The following is a 16,036-nucleotide window of genomic DNA, read 5'->3' as shown; positions in this document are numbered from 1 at the left end:
TAGTTTTCAGTTCTTTGCTATCACCAAAGAGCTTCTATAAATATTTTTGTATATATAGGACCTTTGCCTCTTTCTTTCATCTTATTGGGTTATATGCCTCATAGTAGTATTACTGGGTCAGAAGATATGCAAAATTTAGTAAATTTTTAAAATTCCAAATTACTTTCCAGAAAGGTTGGACCAATTCATAGGTCCCAAAACAGCCTATCAGCATACCTGTTTTCTTGTAGCTCCTCAAACTTGTCATCTTTTCTTTGTTAGCTTTGCCAATCTGATAGGTACAAGTGGAATCTCATAGTAACTTTCTCTAGTTATTAGTGATTTGAAGCATCTTTTTTTCATAAGGGTATAAATAGGCTTGGTTTCTCAACTGCATAATAGTTCTTATTCTTGTAAATTTGAATTAGTTCCTCATATATCTTAATATTAGCTGTATTGGATTTGTTTGTACAAAAACTTATACATTTTATATAATCAAAATTATCTGTTTTATCTTTTCTTATCCTTTCTGTTCCTTGTTTGGCTATGAACTCACTCTTCCCTTATCCATAGATCTGAAATATAATTTCTTCCTTGTTTTTCTAATTTATGATGTGACCTTTCAAATCTGGGTCATATATTCATGGGAAATTCATCTTGGTATAAGGTGAGAGGTATTTATCTAAATCTAATTTCTACCAGACCTGTCCAGTTTTCCTAGCAGTGTTTGCCAAATAGTGAGTTTTTGCCCCAGTAACGGAGGTCTTTGGATTTATTGAACACTAGGCTACTAGGTAATTTTTTCCCCATAGGTTGAATACCTAATTTGTTCCAATGACTGATCTGTTTTTCAGCCAGTATCAAATTGTTTGAAGAATAACTGTTTTGTTGTAGAGGTACTGCTAGGTCTCTTTCCTTCCCACTTTTTTTGTTGTTACTTCCCTGGAAAAGGAAATGGCAAACCATTCCAGTATCTTTGCCAAGAAAACCCCATGGACAAGTCCATGGTTGGACACAACTGAACAACAACAAAATATTAAATAGGAAAGTGTCTTTAAAAACCTGGAAAGGTATTCTTATTAGAGAAGAAAAATTTCATACAGTGCTAAAATTGGGGTACTTCTGCTGACAGTGAGGTAATAGAATCAAGGGGCAAAATGAGAAATTTTTTGGAGGTAGCCAATGCAACAATGTTTTGCCTATGTGTATTTTTTTTTACAAGGACTTAGTTTTTCTTTTTCTTCTTTTTTTCTCCAATGGAAGGGGTAATATGGAAGGAAAGGAAAATACATTTTTTTAAAAAAAAATAGTCTTTAAAAAGTTGTAGTAATATTGTAGAGCTACCCTATTATGGGAACTTTCTTCTAGTGATTTAATGCTAGTGTCTTCTAAAATGATCTTTTATATATCTTCCTTCCCCATCAGACTATGAGCTTCTTAAGGCCAGGGACTTTTAAAAATGTTTTTGTTTTGCCTTTATTTAGCACAGTGACTAACACATTTTCATTTCAGGCGTTTCTGACTCTTCATGACCCCATTTGGGGTTTTCTTGGCAGATACAGCAGTGGTTTGTCATTTCCTACTCCAACTCATTTTACAGATGGGGAAACTAAGGCAACCAGGCTTAAGGGACTTGCCAAGGGTTGCACAGCTAGTGTCTTGAGGCCAGATCTGAACTCATTAAGATGAGTCTTTCTGACTCCAGACCCTATGTTCTATCTACTGCGTTACCTTCTGAGCAACTAACATATCAGGTGCTTAAAACTGGGTTGACGACTTTAGAAACCGAAATGCTTTTTGATCCGTTAGGGAAATTAGTAGTGTTACTTGTTAAACAACAATTTAAGAGGGATACAGATAAATACACAGGGCCATTTCACACACACCTGATCTGTAGGTGCAGGTGACAAGCGTCAAAGCACCCTGATTTCCTATCTTTATCCTCGAGTATCCTGGCAGGTTCTGGGAAACCAAGACATCATCTGAGGTTTACCAGTTTGGAGGGCATCTTCAGGCTTTAAGGGAGGAGAGCTGATCTTCTTTATAAATGCAGTGAGTGACCGCTCCAGGACCCCGTTTTCAAGCCCTAGGCAACCTTCATGAAACGCTGTGGAAGTCGCAGGTGAGGGCAGTCGTGCCACCCGTCCCATGTGCCAACCCTGGACCCCGGGGGCCGATCTCTGGGAACTCTGGGGGAAGGGGAGGGTGAAAGCTTTGGTTTGTCTGGCACCCGGCCTGCAAAAACCAAGAAGTAAAGAGTAGAAGCAGGCGACTATCCCTAAGGTAGATGAACGAGAAAAGGGGAAGTTGAAAAGAGCTGTCCAGGGGTCAGACCCTAGCCTAAAAGCCCGGTGCCAGCATGGTCCGTGCAAGGGCAAGCGGGGGCGGTCTGCCCTTGCCCATGCTCCTGCTTCTGGGGACTAGGGAACTATATTGCCATCCTTGCCGAAGAAGTGAAAAGGGCTTGAGTACTACTGTGCCTTCGGGAGCCAACAAACCACGCTAAGCCCGCTAGGGCCCATTGTGTCGGGCCGCGCGCCTGACTTTCCTTCCTCCGAAGCCAAGACACAATGGGCCCTAAAAGGTTTAGCGTGGGGCTAAGCGGGGCCCCGCTGGGCAAGCAAACGCGCTCCCTCTGCCTCCATGCGCGAGCCCGCGCGAGCTGATTGGTTAAGGTGGCACCGGCGCGCGCTCAGCGTCCGCGTCCTCGTCCGGCTTAGAGCCGGAGACAGAATGAATCCAGTAGCCACAACTGGAGAGCCACGGTGTGCCCCTGGAAACGTGCTCCGGGCGGAAACCACCTGCGCCTGAAACGACGTTCCGCCGAAAGGAAGGAAGAAGTGTGGGGCGGGGAGGGGAGGGAAGGAGGAGGGGAGGGGGAAGCGGACTGGTGTGTTCGCCGGCCGCTTCTCCCCACCCCCTACCGGAGCCTCGGAGGGGTTGGATGGGTAAGTTGGGCGCGATGGAGAGAGTCGCCGCGGCGGGCGGCGGCGGCGGCAGCGGCGGCGGGGGCAGCGACAGCGACGGCGGCAGCGGCAGCGGCAGCAGCAGCGGCGGCGGCGCCTCCTTCTCCTCGCCTCCTTCTCGGCGGGGCTGAGTCGCGGAGCCACCCCGACCCCGCCGCCCCGCGGCCCCCCATGAGACTGTTCCTGGGCTGGCTGGGCTTCACCCTGGTCTCGCTGTGGCTGGCGAGGAGGATGTGGACGGGCACCGGCCGGTCCCTGCGGAGTCCCCTCGCCCGCTCCCTCTACATGAACATGATGAGCGGCGGCCCCGGAGAGCCAGCCGCCGCGGGCAGCAGGAAGGACAACCACCAGGTGGGGAGGGGCGCCCCGCGACCCCCGTGCGGCTGTCGGGGGTGGGGACGGTAGGAATGGGGGGGGGGCGATGTGCGTGTGTGTGCGTGTGCCCGGGCGGGGACGGAGCCAGGGAAGGGGGACGCGGCTATTGTGAGGGCTGGGGGTGGGGGCACCCGGTCAAGTTCAACCCCGCCCCCCACAGCCTGACCGAGGGAGCCGCGGACCGGAGGAAGGGGCGGGCCCTGCCCCCACCGTCGCTCTCCCCCTCCCCAGAAAGTTTTACGAGCTGACTCTAGACTTCCCCACGGGATACGGGACGCCTTCCCCCCAGCCCCCGCGTAGCACTCCTTCCCCTTCCATGCACACACGCATAGCGCTCTCCCATCCCCCCCAAACTAGGACCACTTGCAGCACTCCCACCCCTACTGACACACAGAGTTCCCCCTCCTCGAACTCGGACTCCCCCATTTGCAGCATTCCTTCTAATGCGCACACGCGCACGTTGCTCCCCCTCCCAAAACTCGAATACCCCCCACTTGCAGCACCCCCACATGCACACAACACATTGCTCCCCCTTCCAAAACTCGGACGCCCCCACTTGAACCCCTTCTTCCCTGCACACGCATACACACATACATACACACACAGCTCTCACTCTGAAACACACTGCTCCCCTTCCCAAAACTCGGATCCTCTCTTCCCCCCGCCAGTTCAAGCACCCCCCTCCGCGCGCGTGCACGCTCACACTCTATTCCTCCCGCTCCCCCTCTCCCCCCACCCTCTCTGTCCCCCCCAAACTTGGACGTCCCCCACTTGCAGCACCCCCCCATACACATACATACAAGCACACCCCTCCCCCTCCCCAAACTCTTTTTGCCTAGACCTGAACCTTCCACACTAGCCCCAGGCTCCCTGCAGGGAGGGAACCTTTTGTTAAGGAAGAAAGTGGGTGCTTCGCTGGCTGGAGACGTTTGCTAAGTGTAGAAGAAAAATGGCCTTTTCTTTTCTTCTTTTCCATATCTTGGCTTGCCCCACTGCCCCCCACTCTAGACACATACAGAAACACTCACTCCCCCTCAACTCAATACTACAAATGTTTGAGACCCCCCCCCCATCACTGCCCTAGCCTGTGGTTTTCCATCTGGAAAGAGGGAGTAGGTGGTATTGTTATGTCCCTGGTGAATTTATTGTTAGGGCTTTGCCACCTATTCACTTTGGGGACCCACATTTTCAAAAGCTTGGCCTCTCTACTTCTCTCAGGTTGCAGCATTGGAGCTTAAGGGCCAGTGGGTTGGAAAGGAACACACCTGGCACTGTAGACTGTGATTTGAAGAAAACAAAAAACTAATTCTGGACTGCCCTATCCAGGCTGGTTTCCTTTTCTTATTCATGTAGTATGGTTTAGGTTATAATTACTGAAGAACCGAAAACATAGAATGTTTAAAGAAATTTCAACGGTGTAGTATGAGCCACGGAACACAGCTGTTACTCTGGTGACACTTTTGTATTGTATATGTTCTAAAACATGTGTAAAGGGTTCGAGACAATACAATCTTCTCTAGGAAAATGAAAACTCACTTAAACTTTATTATATGTATTTGCCAGAGGCATTGTGAGGAGCAGAAAGGTGAAGTTATTGAAATAAGGCCCCTTAAAAGAACTTTGTGTTATGGTATTATCGTTTACTGGTATCTTTTCACTGATCTTTAATGGTGGACAAGGTTTGCCGATATAGTGTTTAGAAGTTAACATCGCACCCATTTTAAAGAGCCTTGGTTCTTAGAACCCTTCTGGAGATATTATTGATAAATATTAGGTAGACATCTTTTTGTCTTTTAAAAAATTTTAAGTTGCCAGCGTAATAAGACATGTCATTACGTCATTGTTTTATGGTGTTCTAATTTATTATATTGTCCTTCCCTGTCATACCTGGGAAGGGGTGTAAATAATTAATTTCTAATAATAGCATTTGTACTCAGGTACACTTATATTTTCCTCACTGAATTTTGTGAAAAAGTAGATTGTGGTCCCTAAATGCTGAAGCAACTCCCTAGAGAAAAATGTGGCTCTTTGACTTCTAGTATTTGATTTATCAAGTGTTTATAATGATTTCTTTTAAGTCCTAGTTATTCCATTTTCATTGTTAGGGGAAAAAGTTGGGATAGGTACTTCTTAAATTACAAAACCATAATTATTAATAGTGATTGACTTTTTTTTAAAAAAGGATGGTCCACTGACTACATAAAAATTGAAACTATTAAGTACTATATTGATAACTGCTCTAGAAATACAAATAAACATGAAAATGTAGAGAATTATGAAATAGAAATGACAGAGAAGTGATAGTGCCTTAGCAATTGGTAGTTATGTGTGAATCTCTTAGGCTTGACATGTTCGTAATAACACTTGTAATAATTGCATGGATGTTTGTAATACATGTTTTCATTGTCTGTGAAAAGCTAGTTTATTTCCAACCTTATAAAAATGGTAAAGCAATTCTTGTTTTATGAGGCATGGTTAGAAGTATAACTTCAAAGCAAAAAAAGAAACAAACAACAACCTGTCAGCAGATTTTTGTTTTGCAGCGAACTGCTTTCAGAGCTGAAATATTACAGGAACAATTGTTACAGGTTTCAGGTACTGCACACTTAAATATGATTCTCAAGTTTAAAACTATTTTCACTATAATTGCTCATAAATTTTTACTGATAATTGCTCCATGTTGAGAAAAGATCTAGTGTCATCTGATTGTTCAGGAAGAATGTTGGTTTAAAATACTCTTGAGATGAATACAGATAATGGAAATTCTAGCTCTTTTAGTGCTTTCATAAATGAAGTGGGTGTGTAGAAAGGAGTGAAAATGAAGGGAATCCTTTGAGAATTTCAGGGTAGGTCCACCTTTCATACATATTGCAGAGACCTGCTAGTTTAGTCGATATTGCTATCTAACTCATTCTGCACATTCTTATAAATTTAAAATGTAGCCTCATGCTTGGATTCTTGAGTATGCATGTTAGCTTTTTGCACATGGAATAACTGATTGTGAAGGGCCATGTTTTCCACCTTTTCAGAAGTTAATAGTTTTTGTGAAGTGTTGTGTTTACTTTCATATATGTGCTCTACGCTTGTTTACATCAAGGCATGAAAAAAACGGTCAGTCATATCTATAATCTTTTTTTCTGATTCTTCTTTTGAGATTCATTGGCAAAGATATTCATAAGAAAAATTTTGTAGAGTTTGTCATTAAAAAACAGACAGCAGGTTCACAACACATGCATAGACCACCTCTAAGACAGAAGATTGGGATCTTCAGTTGTTTTTTGCAAGGTTAAATATATAAGGAAGGGTATTTATAGGTAGACTTTTCCCCTGAGACATGGTACATAGGTGACCTATACTGTAAATCTGCTAAGTTTATAAACTCATACTTTTTTCAATCAGCAGCACGTTCTTCCTTATAGGCTTTGGTTGTCTTTGAACCTAAGCAAACTGTGGGACACTCATAGATGTTAACTAGAATGTAACACGTCAATCTAGCCAGTTTGAACCAGAACAGACCCTTTGATCTGGATCTTTTTGATGACTTGCCCATGGAAGAGCTTAGCATTTAAAATTTATACAACTGTCTTGGAGCTTCTGGAACTTAAAAGCCAATAAGCCTCAGGATCTAGTAATAATAGTCATTTAATGACATACTCAGTTGAAACAAAACTGTTCCCGATCTAGGTTAAATCCTTTAACTTTACCCACTTCTTAAAAAGGAGTATTCTAAAAGAAAATATAATATTCAGCACTCCATATTAAGGTATAATAACAAAATAAGTACACATATCCAAATTTTTTCTCTCTGACCCCCTAAACAGATTCTTAGTCTCATTATTTCCCTCTGCCACAGCTGATAAATCCAATATAGAATACGTGATTTTTTTTTCATACCTGCCTACTTTGGTGTTGTTCTTCAGACAACTTAGAAATCACATCTAAAGGTCCTTTAAGTTGTGTCAAATAATAGTTTGGGGTTGTTATAAAAATTTCCAGTGCCTGAATCTACTTGGAGAAAACCATAGAAATTTCCCCAGGTTGGCATGAATCCATAATACTGCAGAGCAGTCCACCAAAAAAAATTTAGACTTTTGTTGATAGATTTTCATTCTTTTACTCCTCCTTGCCTAGGCTGTTTCATTGACTTATGGCAAACTGCAACCAGACATATAAGAGATTTTGAAAAGCACATCTTAGCTGCATACAAGTTCTTGAAACCCCAAATGAAGAATCTCTTCCAAATAAGAAACACAGTAAGGGTCTCCTCCTTGTCTCCTCCCCCTCCCCCCCACTAATCAGTACTTAAGGGGTCTGTATTTTTCTTGTAGGTGTTGCCACCAGAGACTCTTGAAATTTCCAATAAAAGACACTATTGTTTATGTCCCAGCTGCTCCCAAAGTCTATATTAAAATCTTAGTACTGGATTAGTTGTAGCAGTGAGTGAATATCCCAAGTGAGGCTGCCAGTGAACCACATCATTATTTTTTAAGATAGTATTTTTTCTATAATTTAAAGCCTGTGCAACTTAAAGTATAAATGAATGTAGGATCATAGATTTAGAGGTGGAAACAGCTTTAGGGATAGTCAGAGCCAATCTTCTTATTTTATAGATGAGGAGGAGACTGAGGGTTAGTGAAGTTAGCAACTTTCCTAAGGTCACACAGTTATTAAGTGACAGAGGGAGAATTTGAACTGAAGTCCTGGGACTCCAAATTTAACATTATTTCCACTGTACCAGGCTGTACTTCAAGCATTATCAAAAATGAGAGCGCCTTGGTACCTCTACACACTGAAATTGCAGGACATAAAAAGATTACTAGGCTTGTATAGCTCCAGTACTGGTCTTTTTACATCATTTAACAAGCATTAAGTGCCTACTGTGTTCTGAGTCCTGTGCTAGGCATTGGAGATACAGAGCAAAAATGAAATAATTCCCAACCTTAAGGAGCTTACATTATGTTGGGAAAAACAATATGTGGATATAAAAATAAATACAAAATATAGATGAAGTAAGTTGGAGAGTCAAGCAGATCTCTTGGTGGAGGATGTGTCTACCTCCAGATTTCCTTATACTAATGAAAACATAGATTTAATCTAAAAGAAAGATACAAGGTAATATTTTTTGGAGGGGGGAGGGGAATGGGAGGTGGGAGGGAGAATTAATGTTAGGAGATTAGAAAAGGCCTCATGTAAAAAATGTAAGAAGATATCCAGGTTGGAATGCTAACTCTTATCTGAGTTCAGAAGATGAGTCAAGAAGACTGGAGTACAATTGCTTACAGTGTGGGCTAGATGGCATATATGGCACGTATATGTATGTTGGATCCAGATCTAGTTTATGTAGTAGAACTCAGAGGAGAAACAAGGGCTTTGGGCTGTTGGTTAGGTATCATCAGCCCATTTCATTTCAATTCAATAAACATTTTTTTTTAAGTTCACTTAACTTTGTGCAGTACTAAACCCAGGGGATATAAATTTAAAAAGACAGTCTTTGGCCTCTTAGAGTTTACTGTCTGTTGGAAGAAGACTACCTGCTAAGGGAGGAAGACTTAAAAAGGAATTTAGTGCTCCACCCTCAGGCCTTTTGTTTGAGGGGTGAGGCTTCTAAGATTGAATTGGGAAGGTAATCAAACCTGAGTCATTATTCTGGTGTTGAGATTTTAGGAGATCAGTTTAGTCTGCTTCCCCTGCCCCCCACCTGCCAGGCACATTGTTCTTTGGAGTGGAAGCCAAACCCCAGCTGTTGGGGAATGGAGAAAAGGCAGAACTGAGGGGGTGCAGGCTCTGGGAAATTTTCCCCTTGAACTCTGATTGAATCTTCCCACTTGATTATGGCTGGAGGCCATAAACCTTTTTATTTGTAGGCCCAAATCTGTTACTCTTAAACCTAACCTAGCTTTCCATTGTCCAGCTACTTCCCACCCTTGATACTATCAAAATATCTATACCCAAATATGTTACTCTTTTTTTTTTTTTTAAAGCAGTTGGGGTTAAGTAACTTGCTCAAGGTTACACGGCCAGGTGTTTCTGGGTGGGTGCTAAGTGTCTGAGCCCGGGATTCGATCTCCAGGTGTTCTCAACACTGGAGCCGGTGCTCTTACTCGCTGTGCTACCTGGCCGCCCCCAAATATGTTACTCTTAAACTAACCTAGCCCTCCAGCCCTCCATAGTCTTGTCATCTCCGGGTATCCTTCCAACTACTTCCCACCCTTAATCTTCAACACCCTCCCCAAACTCCTCCTCTAGACCACCCCTAAATCCTCCCAAAGCCTTTCTGTATATATATGCCTCCATGAAGGTGCTGAGAATTATCTATCACTCAGTCTGTATCAGATTGTTCTGGCCTGCTTGTCAATACAAGCATCACATATACTTAGGCTCCCTAAAAGTCTATCCATTAAGCGAATCTTTAATTAACTTTGCTTTACTTTGACTGAGAGAAGACTTGAGTCAAATTTCGGCATGTTGACATTTTGGGATCTCTAGTGAAGAGGTTACCCATAAAGAGGGTTAGGGTTGCTCTGGAGACCCCAAAATACTTTATTAGAAGTTCCACTTGAAGGGGCGGCTAGGTGGCACAGTGAATAGAGCACTGGCCCTGGAGTCAGGAGGACCCAAGTTCAAATCTGGCTTCAGACACTTAACACACACACACACACACAAACTAGCCATGTGACCTTGGGCAAGTCACTTAACCCCAATTGCCCTCCAGAAAAAAAGGCAAAAAAAGTTCTGCTTGTATTAGACACAGAATAAGTTAGGTTAGGTCATTCTATGGCACTCTTACAGACAAGATGGAGTCTTATATACAGAAAGTTGTGGGAGGAATCTAGGGGTGGCCTAGAGGAGGAGTTTGGGGAGGTCTTCAGGAGGAGTTAATGAGGTCAATGAGTATTTAAGGGTGGGAAGTTGCTGGAGGCTACAGACAATGGAGGTGGATTGATATTTTGATAGGCTGAAATCTAGTAACCTAGGTTTGGGCTCAGCCACAATGTAAGGCTTATGGCCTCATGCAAATGATTCATCAAATGAGAGTATTTAATCAGAGTTCAAGGGGGCTCCCAGAGCCTGCACCTCATCATGGAGCATCCCTAAAACTCAACACTTTATGGTTCTCTGAACCTCAACAGAGCTACTCTGTTTGGTGTTTTGCTTCTGTTTTCTCTGTCAAGGAGAATGACTGTAAAGGACAGAGCAAAGATGAATTCAGTTGTGCATTGAAGCCCAAAATAAGTAAAGAAGGCATACCGATGCCCTTGGTGAGTTCAAGCCATATTGTCCAGACAAGTTACATCGGAGGTCTAGGGTACCAGATTTACTGGTGGGTGATTTGTGGAGCCACTTATCTCTGAAACATGGATAATGAAAAAGACAGCATCATGCCTGGCACATCATAGGTGCTTAATAAAGCTTATTGACCAACTGCTACAGGACTAGAGAAGGATAAAGGCCCGGATTTATTATGATTATTATTTTAAGACAAGAAAGTGAATTTGCAAACTATACACTAGTGAGCTTGACTTTGATTCCTGATAAAGTGCTACAACATACTAGAAAAAGGATGGCTCTTGAACAGCTAATTCTCTAGGATATTTATCCTGGACTTAAGGAGAAACATGATAACTGTCTTTGAGAGTTTTGAAGGACTGTCACCCAGATGATAGATTAGATTAATTCTGCTTGGACCCAGAGGGAAAAGCTGGGAGCAAATGACTAGAAGTGACAAGCAGATTTTGGTTCCATGTAAGGAAGAACTTCTAAATAAAAAGTTGAATGGGCCCTAGGAGGTGATAGGTTCTCCTTTACTAGAGGGAGGTTTCATGTAGAGGACAAACAAATACTTGTTGGGGATGATGTAGAAGGTATTTTCCTGGTCAGATTTAAGGATACTTTCAACTGTGAAAAAAAAAAAGTGTTAGGTTTCCTTATTAGCATTATACTACACATGAAAATAACTATATTGTGCACTTCTTCCAACATCATAATTTTCTAGAATTCCTAAATATAGTAAACCAGTTAGATCAGAAGTAAAGAAGATGGGAATGAGAGAAAACCCATAGATGTTTTTGAACCTACAGGTTTAAGATTGACATTCCTTTTGAACTGTCGTTTTAGACAAGGAATCTAGAGGTGGGGAAGGACTCTAGTAGACAAGTACTGCCCAACCAGTGGCCATTTTAACTGAAATTTCACAGTGATATTTTCTTCTGTATAATAGCTAATACTTGTGCGCCATTTTAAGGTTTGCATAGTGCTTTATATGTATATATATTACCTCATTTGGTTTTCAAAATTGAGATTTTAGGAGATCAGTTTAGCCTGCCCCCTCCGCCGGCCCCAGGTGGGCTTATTCTCATTTTACACTGTGGTTCACATAGGTAGGAAAGGGGTGAGGTAATATTCAAGCCCATACATATCATCCTGACTCTTAAGTCCAGCGTTCAACTAATGACCACTAGTTGCCTTCTTCCTTTGGGCTAAGTCTCACACTAGAGCTCTGAAGCTTCTTGGCAGTTTATGACTATTCATCTCAATTTTACTGTTTTAAATCTTTAGTGTGGACCTAGGACAATCCATAGAAATCCATGGATGTATGAGGGTCTGTTAGAGCATGTCTGGTCCATTTAATGAAACCCTGCCTCTATACACTGTTATGAGGCCTTGCATAGACACTTCTGTTATGTACCGTTCTAAAAATTCCTGTTGAAGTTTTTATAGTCCTGCAGTGTCTGGAATATTCCAGAATATGTGGAAATATTCTGGAATATGTGGAAAACAGTATTGTATGTGGGATTTGGTGGTTATTTGTTTTAATTAATAATTTGTAAAAATTTTTCACTTTGTTATTTTAGAGCCTACTAAAAATGCTCCTACCAATATGCTCAACCTTTTCTCTAGTGAAAGAAAAGTCTTTCAGGAAGCATACTTGATGACTAGTGGAGATACTTCAGGAAACAAATTAAGAGTATAATTTTTGATTGCATCAGTTCTTTTCCTTATACTATGTCAATCCAGTTTTACAGGGAGGAAAAGGAAGGAAATGGCATCCTTTATGAAAATGAAGGTTAATCTGTCAGGTCACCTGCAGAGTCAGGAGATGCCCATATATTTACTGAAAAAAATCTCTTAAGAGCTTGGATATTTATTAAGCACTTACTATGTACAAAGCACAGTACTTTGTATTTGGAGAAGATATAAAGTTTAAGTAATATAGTAGTCCTATCTTCAAGGAGCTTACCATTTAATGGAGGGATGAGACAAACCTAGATATTATAGGATAGATATGTTAGAGATATATAATAAAAAAGGCGATGTGACGTTTGAGGGAGAAGGAATTACCAGAGAGGAGAAATTAGAGAAGGTTTAGTGGTGGGGTGGCATCATATGAGTTGGGTTTTAAAGGATAGGTAGGAATTTAACAGACCAAAAAGGGAGGACATCAAAACAATGTTAGCAAAGGCATGGAGACTTTCAAGCACTGTATGTGTTCAGAGGACAAAGAATATATAATTTTGACTATAATGGTGAGTGTGTAGATGGGGATAACATCTCACAGAGCTGAAAAGGCAGGGTGGTTACAGATTATGGTGGGCCTTAAATGTTAGACAAAGGAGTTTGAGCTGTATTTGGTAGGCAATAGAGAGCTGCTGAAGATTTTGTGCTGAAGAGTAAAGATATGACCAGATTTATGAGTTTTTGTTTGTTTGCTTTTCTGTTGTTGTTTTTTTTTTGGAGGGGGGAAGGCAAGGCAATTGGGATTAAATGACTTGCCCAAGGTCACACAGCTAGTAAGTGTGTCAAGTGTCTGAGGTCACATTTGAACTCAGGTCTTCCTGACTCCAGGGCTGGTGCTTTAATTCACTGCGCCACCTAGCTGCCCCTGGATTTATGAGTTTTAAAAAAATTTGTGTGTGTGTATTTTTTTTTCCTAGCAGTAGTATGAAAGTTGTATTGGTTAGGGTAAAGTGGGAAGTGGAGGTCAAAACCTGTTATGTGTTTGTAGCCATGTATGGCCAGGCTCTTGGTTGATGGGGGTCAGGGATACAGTAACATCCAATACTAGGAGCCGAATCAGTAAACTAGATGTGGGAGGCGGTATCAGAGTCAGAAGCAGGGTAAAAATTAAAAATTCATAATAAGGGGAGGGGGGCAGTGGTAAACAAGGTTCAGATTTTAAGCTACCAAAGATGAGTAACAGATGATAGACAATTAAGGGGCATATCTGTAGGACTTCATTGCCCTTGGTGCTTCAGACTGAGAGAGCACTTCTCTTTGGGAGAGAGGAAAGAGAGTTTGAGTAAACTTGGGGCACAGCTGACCTGACTGGTGACTGAAAAAGTCAGTACTTCAAACTTGCTGTGCCCTTATGGGAAGAGCATGACAGTTGTGACAGTCTCCCCCCTTATGGATGGCTGCACTAAGAATCCTTGTGGTTATGAGTTATTGACTGTCCAGACTGAAACTCCTTTACCTGATCGCTACGTAGCATTTCTCATACCCATCCGTGTCAGCCCCGCTGTGTCCCTAACCCACTCTACCCTGCCCCCTTCCGTTCTGCCCTTTGAAACAGTTTTTGTTAACAAATTGCCTTTCATATTAGACATGCTGTCTACCTGAAAATCACTTCATATGTTTTGTGTTTAATTTTCTTATATATGTAAGCTCTTTGAGAGCAGGTACTTTCATTTTTGTCTCTGTTTCCCCTTTGATCTGAGTGTCCAGTATGTCTTACACATAATAGATGCTTATTGAGTTTTCTGGATTCTTATTTCCCAGGAGGCTGTGCATGAACTTGTTTAGCAGTAAAGAGAGTTGGGGGTACAGCTAAGTTGAATATGGCCTAGTGAAAGCTTTTAAAAAAATATTGGGGAGACCTTTAGTATGTGTGTGGGAGCAAATGGGAAGGAATAAATCTAGCACTCACTGATTAAGGTGATGAAAATAACCAAACCCCAACACATAGGATATTTTGGTATTCTCAGATTATAATTGGATCAACTTTTTTTGTCTCTCTAGTACACTGCTTTATAACCATGATTAAGGAATGTTTCAACTGTATTCTTATTCTAAGCACCAGTAATATAAGGGAGAAAAAACAAATGAGAAGTACAGGGGCAGGGTGAAGAAAACAATGAAGATATATGAAAGAGAGGGGCTGGCTGCTGGTACAAACTCCTAGAGGATGTAGGAAGGAATGGGATCAAGTGTACAGTGATTATGCCTTAAGGAAGAATGTCCCACTCCTTTGATTTAATGGGGAAGGGGAAAATGAATGAGTGGTAATGCTAAGAAGTTTTGAGGAATGGAGAAGGTAAACTGAGGGTACTCAATCATGGCTTTAATCTCAGAGAAAGAGAAGGCTTGGTCATCTGATGTAAAAGTAGGGTACCATATATAGGGTGAGAGGGAATGGTTAGGGACTAGAAGACAGAAGAAAAGGTTTGGAATATTTACCAAAGAGAATGAGACAGAAACTTGATCATTGTAGATTAGAATTATTGAATAAAAGGTAGGGACCTATTGAATTAATGTATCAATTAATGTTTTTAGTGTTTGAAAGCTCAGTTTCATGATTTTCTGCAGCTAGCCATGAAGCAGTGGCAGAGCATTTGGACAGTAAGGGCTAATTCATATATAAGAATGAATTGAATGTTTCGCTTAGAAACAGGGGACCCAGGTTTACATGCCACCTGAAACAATTTCCTTTTCTGTAAAATAGGGATAATAATAGCACCTACCTTACAGGATTTTGTAAGGTTAAAATGAGATAATGTATTTCAAATATAATATAAATGTGACCTGCTGTTATTAAGACTTCGAGGTTGTCTAAATCTAGAATTGTCAAAATTCCGAGTCTTGGAAGTGGTCAGAGCTAATGTGAAGCTAATATTGTTTACATAAAGTAATCAACTAGAATTGAGGAATTGTGTGGTCAAGTTATTAGATACTGTAAGCATTTAGAGAATTGAAAGCATTTAAGGTGTCTGAGGACCGTGGAGTGGGAGTGGAATTGAACCGAGGTATACAATACTGCCTGAGTACCCACAACACTCCTGATTGCAGTTTGAACCAGATTAAAATGTAATTGAGAAATATTTTACAAAATAAGTAAATATACAATATAATATAGACGATAGTAATATGTGGTTAATATGTAGACTGCAGTGATCCTTATGTGCATGTGATACGTAGCACTTTTTCTATTTGAGTTTGACACCATTAGGATAGAAAGACCATGAGTCACTTATTTAAGTCACTGGGAAAAGTTTCTAGGTTTGTTGGTATGACAATAATGAGGACCCCAAAAGAGGAGAGGTTAATGAGGTTTATTGGTGTAGGAATGAATAATTTAAAAGAGGCGTCCTTTCTTCTGACTCTGAGTCTGGAAATGGGCAAAAGAATGGTTTCAAATGGAGAGGGATATAAGGGAGATTATGTTGTCCTCAGGGAAGAGACAAGTTTCAGTTAAAATCAGGACGTGGAAGGTTAGTTGGTTGAAGTTTGAGTAGACAAGGTAATTTGGTAATGTGATTTAGAACTAGAAAGAACCTTAGAAGTCATCTAATTTCCGCAGTTGATAAATGGGCAAAGCATATGAACAGGCAGTTTTCAGATGAAGAAATTAAAGCTGTCTATAATCATATGAAAAAATGCTCTAAATCACTATTGGTTAGAGAAACACAAATCAAAACAACTCTGAGGTGTACCACATGACA

The 16,036-nt window shown here is 41.5% G+C and overlaps 1 protein-coding gene across 2 annotated transcripts in view; it reads left to right on the top strand.

Moving 5' to 3' along the window:
* Window positions 1-3,018: 3,018 nt before the first annotated feature.
* The window catches only part of METTL9 (methyltransferase 9, His-X-His N1(pi)-histidine), a 62,949-nt gene continuing 49,931 nt past the window's right edge, over window positions 3,019-16,036 (top strand). Inside the window, exon 1 of one of the 2 annotated variants that reach the window (XM_069084920.1) lies at window positions 3,019-3,296. In XM_069084920.1, coding sequence (XP_068941021.1) covers window positions 3,117-3,296 — 180 coding nt within the window. In that variant the 5' untranslated portion in view covers window positions 3,019-3,116. The remainder of the gene's footprint in view (window positions 3,297-16,036) is intronic. The other variant, XM_069084919.1, reaches the window with a different exon arrangement.

The sequence above is a fragment of the Petaurus breviceps genome, unplaced genomic scaffold, assembly GCF_028583685.1.
Source record: "Petaurus breviceps papuanus isolate PSGF00001 unplaced genomic scaffold, PetGlider_PUasm1.0 175, whole genome shotgun sequence".
Classification (NCBI taxonomy): Eukaryota; Metazoa; Chordata; class Mammalia; order Diprotodontia; family Petauridae; genus Petaurus; species Petaurus breviceps.
This window is presented reverse-complemented; position numbering and strand designations above follow the sequence as displayed.